Source organism: Entelurus aequoreus, linkage group LG16 (genome assembly GCF_033978785.1).
Source record: "Entelurus aequoreus isolate RoL-2023_Sb linkage group LG16, RoL_Eaeq_v1.1, whole genome shotgun sequence".
Classification (NCBI taxonomy): Eukaryota; Metazoa; Chordata; class Actinopteri; order Syngnathiformes; family Syngnathidae; genus Entelurus; species Entelurus aequoreus.
In genome coordinates, this window is record NC_084746.1 from 40,514,477 (window position 1) to 40,524,409 (window position 9,933).

The 9,933-nt window shown below is 40.1% G+C and overlaps 1 protein-coding gene across 1 annotated transcript in view; it reads left to right on the plus strand.

Moving 5' to 3' along the window:
• Positions 1-1,200: 1,200 nt before the first annotated feature.
• ppm1la (protein phosphatase, Mg2+/Mn2+ dependent, 1La) overlaps positions 1,201-9,933 on the plus strand; it is a 20,289-nt gene continuing 11,556 nt past the window's right edge. Inside the window, exon 1 of the mRNA XM_062022865.1 lies at positions 1,201-1,884. Coding sequence (XP_061878849.1) covers positions 1,486-1,884 — 399 coding nt within the window. The 5' untranslated portion in view covers positions 1,201-1,485. The remainder of the gene's footprint in view (positions 1,885-9,933) is intronic.

Sequence of the window (9,933 nt, forward strand, 5' to 3'; positions counted from 1 at the left end):
TTGAATTGTATTGGCGTGTTCTATGGAGCTAGGAGCTAGCAGAGGAGCTAGGAGCTAGCATAACACGTACCGTACCGTACGTGCGCGTCACGTACGTAACTTTTTAAAAATATATAAGCTTTATGAACCTTGGGTTAGGTGAACGGTCTTTTGGGCTGAGTGATTGTGTGTGTTGATCAGGTGTTTGAATTGTATTGGCGTGTTCTATGGAGCTAGGAGCTAGCAGAGGAGCTAGGAGCTAGCATAACACGTACCGTACCGTACGTGCGCGTCACGTACGTAACTTTTTAAAAATATATAAGCTTTATGAACCTTGGGTTAGATAAACGGTCTTTTGGGCTGAGTGATTGTATGTGTTGATCAGGTGTTTGAATTGTATTGGCGTGTTCTATGGAGCTAGGAGCTAGCAGAGGAGCTAGGAGCTAGCATAACAAACACGCAGGTGTTTTTATGCAGGATTAATTTGTGGCATATTAAATATAAGCCTGGTTGTGTTGTGGCTAATAGAGTATATATATGTCTTGTGTTTATTTACTGTTGTAGTCATTCCCAGCTGAATATCAGGTCACCCCCGGCTCTCACAGCATCTTCCCTATCTGAATAGCTTCAACTCCCCACTAGTCCTTCACTTGCACTTTACTCATCCACAAATCTTTCATCCTCGCTCAAATTAATGGGGAAATTGTCGCTTTCTCGGTCCGAATCTCTCTCACTTCGTGCGGCCATCATTGTAAACAATAGGGAACTTTGCGTATATGTTCAACTGACTACGTCACGCTACTTCCGGTAGGTGCAAGCCTTTTTTTTTATCAGATACCAAAAGTTGCAATCTTTATCGTCGTTGTTCTATACTAAATCCTTTCAGCAAAAATATGGCAATATCGCGAAATGATCAAGTATGACACATAGAATAGATCTGCTATCCCCGTTTAAATAAAAAAAAATCATTTCAGTAGGCCTTTAAGCTGATGTGTGACAGCAACATTATAGACGTTTAGCAACAAAACCACATCCACCCTGACCTTTCAAAATAAAAGCAGCTCCTCATACACCTGCACGCGTTTACAGTACTTCCGAATTATTTTGCTTTGCGGCTCTGGTTTGACACGACTTACAAATAGAGACTGCGTGTTAAAATTCCAAATTGGTGCAAAGTGAGTAGGAGGAGTAAGATTTAAGTCGTGGGCTTTTGTCACCCACCCCCCACCCCCCTGTGTCGCACTCCGGGGCGGGTCAGCCCACCAACATCCGGCCTCCTCGTCCTGCAATGGACGGAGAAACCTCGTCTCAGGTCCGGAGTCATTTCGCGGCCCTCCTGTGTAATATCATTTAGCGCGTGTCGGCCCGTGGACGTGGACGCAGTGCGCCAATGCGGTCAGAGAAGCTCCAGCAGGCCTCGGCGGTGGTGCGTTCAAAGTTCCGTCAGCGCGTCGTACATCCGTGCATGGAGTGAACCGTGCGAGGAGCGCAGCTTGGCGGCGTGTGATGATAGGAGACACGATGACTCTCTTGTCTCTTCTGGGTCGGATCATGCGTTATTTTCTCCTCAGGCCGGAGACCTTGTTCCTGCTGTGCATCAGCCTGGCCCTGTGGAGTTACTTCTTCCACACGGACGAGGTGAAGACCATCGTCAAGTCGAGCCGGGATGCGGTGAAGATGGTGAAGGGCAAAGTGGCGGAGATGATGCAGAACGAGCGCCTGGGAGGCCTCAGCGTGCTGGACGCCGAGTTCTCCAAGACGTGGGAGTTCAAGAACGACAACGTGGCCGTGTACTCCATCCAAGGGAGGCGAGACCACATGGAGGACCGCTACCAGGTGCTCACCGACATCACCAACAAGAGCCACCCCTCCATATTCGCCATATTCGACGGCCACGGCGGAGAGGTAAGAGGGTTATGTTGCACCTGAACGCGTCTAGACGGAGCATGTGATGGTAGGCGTCCATGGACGCAAAATACACTGACGTATTATTTTATACCTCCTTTGTTGAACACTGCATTGTGTCTGAGTGCACCCCCTCTAGTCTTTCTTCACGCCCTCCCTCTTTAAGGGTCAGCCCATTTCCATGGCCATCTGTCACTAAAGTGTCCCCCCAGATGTCCCAAATATTCTCCAAAAGGACTGTTAAAATCACGGTGCGATAACTTAAAAATAAAGACAACTTCAGATTGTTTTCTTTGTTTAAAAATAGAACAAGCACATTCTGAAAAATGTACAAATCATAATGTTTTTTTTTTTTACATTTACATGTTGCGGTTAATAGTATTCTATCTTTATTTGTCGTTATTTATACTTTCTGAATACATTATGTCAGGGGTGTCCAAACTACGGCTCGCGGGCCAAATGGGGCGGACCGGTGTTTTTAATTTGGCCCTGTGAGACGGCACAAGCATTGGCATTGTTAGGCCTATTTTAAAATATTCTTAAGCCCCCCTAAATAATTTGGTGTTATATTTATTTATTTATTTGATTTTTTTTTACAAATACATGCCGACATATTCATTATAAAGTGGCCCGAATATGAGTTTAAATAAATAATCATATAACCTGTCATTATTCACTCAGTTTCCCCTCACTTCACAGCGTAAGGTAGAGAGCCCCTTTAGTTATTTAATCCATTCCACTTGTTCATATAGAAAATGCCCACATCACTCAAAATCCAGTCCGCATTTTCTCTGCGACCTTGCTTGCGGTCCTTGGACTTGTTCATATAGAAAATGCCCACATCACTCTTGTAGAATCTATATAAAGTAATATACATTAGCCCAGGCCTGGGCAATTATTTTGACTCAGGGGCCACATTTAGAGAAAAAAATGTGTCTATATCTATATCTATATCTATATCTATTTTTAAGAACACTAATACAAAACCTCACAATAATGTCTGATTGAATGCTAAAAACTTTATGACAGACCGCCTTAAAAAACGTAATGGAATTGTAAAATTTTCTATGAACGATAAAACACTGAATATTGACAAAATATGAATGTCACACCCCCTTTCAAACGACATATTTTACAATCAAGTGAAACGCAACAAAAATGCCACAAACAGTTAAAAATTAACGCGAAGGGTACAAAATAAACCCACCTACAATCTGATATATCTGATGTTTGCTGAATTTCCCCCAGGGATCAATAAAGTACTTTCTATTCTATTCCATATATCACTAAGCTTTAGAACTTTGTTGTGAAAATCTCCTTCCGCGTCTGTGGAAACGCTTCCCGCCCACACTGCTTGGTGCCTCGTCTGAGCTGCTGTGACGTAGATGACCATAGTAACTAATTAGATGACCATAGTAACTAATTAGATTACCATAGTAACTAATTAGATTGGTATATCATCCATAAGCGCATATTCCAAGCATTGAAATACTTTGTATAGTTGAAGACTTACGGTCATTAGAAAACATCACTGCACATCATAATGGCAGCTACACTTTACATCTTAAAGATCTAAAAAAAAATATTTGGGAATGTCCGGCGGGCCAGATTGAAAAGCTCAACGGGCCGCATGTGGCCCCCGGGCCTTAATTTGCCCAGGTCTGCATTAGCCTATTGTTAAAATAATGAAAAAAACATTGAATATATTTATTTTATTGTATTGTTACATTAATAGCTGTTGTGTTATTATAGGATGGCTTGTTAAACATTTCATAGGATTTTCAGAGGGAGGAAAAACCAAGACATTTAATATAAAATGTAAAATGAATAAATACATAAAAAGAAAAAGAAAAAGAAAAAAAATGGTTAAAAGCCATCGTCCCGGGGAGCATTTCATTTTGTCCCGTGCATTTTTTTAAATAATAATAATAACAATGAATAATTTCTAAGTCTTTGTTAGCCGTTTGTGAAGTTTTGTGCTCGTGCGCTACGTTCGCTCGCGTCCTGTGCATCTCCTGGGGGCTAAGCCCCCCCTGTCCTTAAAAGCTAGTGACGCCCCTGGGCACAAGTTCAATAAGCAATATGGTCGGGAGAGGTGTATACAGATAGCCAGTGCTCTTATAGCTGCTTTTTCTTCGCCATCTGTTGGCCAACGAAAATATACGTAAGCATTAATTGTACTTGCAGGGACAATGAGCACATCATTTATTGATTTGACCCAATACAAACAACCTTCCCTAGTCATGGTGCAGGAAAAACAAAATCCACCAACCTGCTCATTGAACTTTGTGAATATTATGAAAAATGTCCAGTCAACACACACACACAAAAAAAATCTAAGTTACACCCATTTAAATCCATTACAAGGGATGATGTGTAAAATGCAAAACACTTTTTCCACACTTATCCATGTTTGGTGCATTTTAGCTGCTTGATATTTCTGATTGATTAAAACTTGTGTGCCGTGAGATACAGTCTGGTGTGCCGTGGGAGATTATGTAATTTCACCTATTTAGGGTAAAAATATTTTTTGCAAACAAGTAATTATAGTCTGCAAATAATGTGCCGTTGTTGAGTGTCGGTGCTGTCTAGGACTCGGCAGCGTAACTGTGTTATACTCTTCCATATTAGTAGGTGGCAGCCGGTAGCTAATTGCTTTGTAGATGTCGGGAACATGTCGTGTGAGACGACAAGGGTTTGTCGTCGTATCTAATGCTTAAACCAAAAATAAACAAAAGGTTATGCAGAACGAAAGTAAAACCTAAGTGGCTACAAAGTAAACAAAAACAGAATGCTGGATGACAGCAAAGACTTACAGCATGTGGAGCAAAGAAGGCGTCCACAAAGTACATCCGTACATGCCATGACAATCAACAATGTCCCCACAAAGAAGGATAGCAACAACTTAAATAGTCTTGATTGCTAAAACAAAGCATATGCGGGGAATAGCGCTAAAAAAAAAACATGAAACTGCTACAGGAAAACACCAACAAAACAGGAAAAGCCACCAAAAAACAAGCGCAAGACAAGAACGAAAACACTACACACAGGAAAACAGCAAAAAAACTCAAAATAAGTCACGGTGTGATGTGACAGGTCGTGACAGTACACCTACTTTGAGACAAGAGCTGTATTGATGCATGGTTGGTTATGGTTTAAATTTATATCCAACAATTGAGACAACAAGTTTCATTTTTTAATAATTTCTGCTGGTGGTGTGCCTCAGGATTTTTCAATGAAAAAAATGTGCCTTGGCTCAAAAAAGGTTGACAAAACACTGGATTAAAAAACCTTAAGGAGGTCGTCGTGGAAGTAACTTTCACTTACTCTTTATTTCCAATTATAATAATTATTAATGATGTATCCATTATATTATTATAGTAATAGGTACGCATATATACATATATGTGTGTGTGTGTGTTAGTTTGCATGCAGGCTTTCGGTCCCCGGGCACATTTTTTAAGCCTAATTCGGCCCCCCAGTCAAAAAGTTTGGACACCCCTGCATTATGTGATAATGTTCATCAGTCAACTCATTGTTGCTAATTATCAATCTATCACGATAAAAAAATAATAATATCAAAATCAAATTACAGGATGTTTTTTATGTAGTTTGCTCATTTTCCTCGACTGGTGCACTAACATCATGTGGTTTATTAGATTTTTTTACATATGTAGCATCATCTACAAAGAATTGCTGTTGCGACATCTAGTGGACACATTTAGAACAGCAGTTTGTTTCATTTAAAAATTTTGGCTCATTTTTAAACTTAGCAAACTCATCCCGCCGGCCGGATAAAACCAGTTCGCGGACCTTGGGCCTTACATTTGACACCCCTGCTTTAACTGCACAGGCAAGGTTTTAAAGTAAGACTTTTTCGGATACACGTGTAAAAAGAAGTTCACCACTGCAGTCAACTACTCACCATTTTGATGACGCTTGAAGAAATTGGCAGCTGACAACACACGTGCTGTAATGGTCAAGTGTCAACATGAGTTATCTGTGAAGTGCAGACCAGCCGGGTTCAAAGTGCGGCCCCGGGGCCATGTTTTATTGGCCCGCGACACGTTTTGAAAATAAATTGACAACAACAAACATTAAAAAGTGGAACAACAGAGCAAAGAAGTGCAATGCAATGAGAAAATGTTGCAATATTGACACTAGTGACATTTTTTTTAACTTTAAAAGTGTTATTGCTGAAAAAATAAACTTATAATCGACGGATGGATCTGAAGTTTATCTACTGATTTAGGTGGTGAAAGTAAAAAGAGTATGTAATGATTTAACACTTATGATTGGGGGCCTTTTGGATCCCAGAGACCTTTAGTTTGATTATTATTATTTTTTTAACTGCCATTGCTCAAAAAAATAATGAACCAATAGCAATGTTGTTATGAATTATTTACACATTTAACACTCACGTTACTTCACATCATATATTTTGGTTTGAACAAATTTATTTGGGGAAAATATTGCATCATTTGTGTTTTTCTATTAAAAAAGAGGGTTTCGACAAAAAGGGCAAAATACATTAAAAAAAATAAACTTAATGTCAACAGATGGATCTGAAGTTAATCTACAGATATTTAAGCATTGAAAGTAAAAAACAAATACATATATGATGAGGCTGGGGTCTGGAAGAATATTATATATTTTATATATATTTTTATATACACTTTGTTGGGGTCATTTTGCCTATCATTCACAATAAATATGAAAGACATGACAGATGTATTTTTTTTCCAATGCATTCTAAATAATAAATAAATGCGATCAAAAGACCTATTCTCCTACAAAGCCCTTAAAAACATCCAAACACCTCAATTAAGGTTTTATATACATGATGTAAGTATTTATGTTATGTAATGACATTATTAATAACATTTAATATTAAAGTATTTTGATCATTTTAAGCATACACAATGTATTCATTTAAAAAACGCATCACGACGTTCACTTTTTTAAAAAAAACATTATCACTGATTACTCACTGCAGACTTCATGTAAGCCAACAAACATAAAACATCCCTTACTGTACAATGTCAGCTGTCATTAGCATGTCGCCTTATAGAATCTTGTTATATTCCTGTTTTAAATTAAAACAGACTCATTATCCTCACGAAGAAAAGGGAGGGGAATCAAGCGTCTCTTCGTGTCGTTCTCCATTCTCGCCATTTCCGGGTCTAATTTGGCTGTCAAAGTGTACCAAATTGTTTGAATGCGTCTTTATTCTTCTCCCATCCAGGTGAGAGGCATGATTGATCATCTAAAATAAACTTTCACAAACAAAGGAAATGAGGAAGACTACTCGCTGATGAGTCGCCGCTATAAATTGTTCACCTGCGTTAGCACTTATAATAACATCACTAATACGTAATATTCAAGTCATGAAATGTAAATGGAGTATTGTTGGCGCTTTTTGGATGACTTTTTATTTGGTATTATGGGCGGAATAAAGGACCTTTCATTGGTTCTGCTGTAAGCAGACTTTTATTTACAAGTTAGAATGCATTAAAAAAACAAATACATCCGCCGTCATGTCTTTAATAATGAATGTGAACGATACACATTTCCAAAAAAACTGCAGTTCCCCTTTAACATTTATCAACATTGAGGGGAGCCCTAAGTGTTACAGTGAATATTCTATTGGTTTTGACAATGAAAAATATCAAATGGCTTCTGCATGTTTTCATTTTTCAGTGTGCGGCCATCTGTGGAAAACATTTTGGAAACCCCTGATGTATACTTTTCAAAATAATAAATGGCATTCATGCCTTGAACGCTTGGGTCTCACTCTAACATGTGCTTGGAAGGCGAGTCGATTCACCTTAAACTATAAAACATGAAAATGATTGTCATTGACGCAGCTTTAACCGTCGTTCCATTCCTGGTTCTATGGTTATCATTACAGGGTCTGAAAAAACAATAACAAACAACTCTAGAAGCCAAGGAAAACTATTGTAAAGCCTTGAGGTGCTCACTGAATTGAAGTTTCACAAGGCTTGCTTAGAGGTTTTTTTTAAATGAACACTTTAAAGCATGGGTGTCAAACTCTGGCCCGTGTAATTTCACTTGGCCCTTGAGGCGATATCAAATTAACACTAAAGCTGGCCCGCCGATTATATATTGCGGCGGTGCCGCGGTAACACCGCATTCACCGCTAATTCTAATACTTGCCAACCCTCCCGGGAGTCTTCCAAACTTCCCGAAAATCGTCACGTCTGCTTTTCATCCAGTCCAACGAGTGCTGGCCCAGTCACATAACATGTGCGGCTTCTGCACGCACACACAATTGAATGCAACGCATACTTGATCAACAGCGATACAGGTTACATTGATGGTAGCCGAATAAAAAACTTTAACACTGTTAGAAATATACGCCACACTGTGAACCCACACCAAACAAGAATGACAAACACATTTCGGGAGAACATCCGCACCGTAACACAACATGAACACAACAGAACAAATACCCAGAACCCTTTGCAGCACTAACTCTTCCGGGACGCTACAAGATGTGTGTGTGTGGGGGAGGTTTGGTGGTAGTGGGGGTGTATTTTGTAGCGTCCCAGAAGAGTTAGTGCTGCAAAGGATTCTGGGTATTTGTTCTGTTGTGTTTATGTTGTGTTACGGTGCGGATGTTCTCCCGAAATGTGTTTGTCATTCTTGTTTGGTGTGGGTTCACAGTGTGGCGTATATTTCTAACAGTGTTAAAGTTTTTTATACTGGCACCTTCAGTGTAACCTGTATGGCTGTTGATGAAGTATGCGTTGCATTCACTCGTGTGTGCGTACAGAAGCCACACATATCTTGTGACTGGGTCTGAACGATGTTAGAATGTATGAAAAGCGGACGTGACGATAGCTCGTAGAGTATGTTAAAGGCAGTGCATTTAAGGCACGCCCCTAAGACTGTGGTCTGGGTGGACGGAATATAATGACTGATGAACACCTTCGTTCGATAATGAATGTTGCCTCAGCTCAAAGCCTGAGCCCCGACATTAATGAACTAGCATCCAAGAAAAGATGGCAGGTATCTGGCTAGGGCACATCAGATTAGATCTGTGTGTTGCAAATTGAGCAGTTTAAAGGCCTACTGAAATGAATTTTTTTTATTTAAACGGGAATAGCAGATCCATTCTGTGTGTCATACTTGATCATTTCGCGATATTGCCATATTTCTGCTGAAAGGATTTAGTAGAGGGGCAGCACGGTGGCAGAGGGGTTAGTGCATGTGCCTCACAATACGAAGGTCCTGAGTAGTTGTGAGTTCAATCCCGGCCTCGGGATCTTTCTGTGTGGAGTTTGCATGTTCTCCCCGTGACTGCGTGGGTTCCCTCCGGGTACTCCGGCTTCCTCCCACCTCCAAAGACATGCACCTGGGGATAGGTTGATTGGCAACACTAAATTGGCCCTAGTGTGTGAATGTGAGTGTGAATGTTGTCTGTCTATCTGTGTTGGCCCTGCGATGAGGTGGCGACTTGTCCAGGGTGTACCCCGCCTTCCGCCCGATTGTAGCTGAGATAGGCTCCAGCGCCCCCCGCAACCCCGAAGGGAATAAGCGGTAGAAAATGGATGTCCAGAATACTGTGGAATTTTGTCGAAGAAAACAAGAGGTTTTTGTATCGGGTCGATGGGGTCCAACCACTTCCGTGGATTTTGTGACGTCACGCGCATAAATCATATCCAAAGGAGTTTTTCAACCGGAAGTGTAAGTTAACCCGGCCGTATTGGCATGTGTTGCAATGTTAAGATTTCATCATTGATATATAAACTATCAGACTGCGTGGTCGGTAGTAGTAGGTTTCAGTAGGCCTTTAAAGTCCTGAATGGTTGTTTTATTCATTGTTATTTTATTTTCAAATTTATTAGCCTGTGGAAAAAGTTAATGTTGATATTTACCTCAGAAGGCTGCAAATAGAAAAGAGGCATTCAATTTTTATTTAAATTGTATTTGGTATGCCATTGATATTTTTTAATTATTATTATTATTATTTGAAACTCGATTTTGCATGTCACTATAAAGTTATATAAGCCTTGCTTGTTCAAT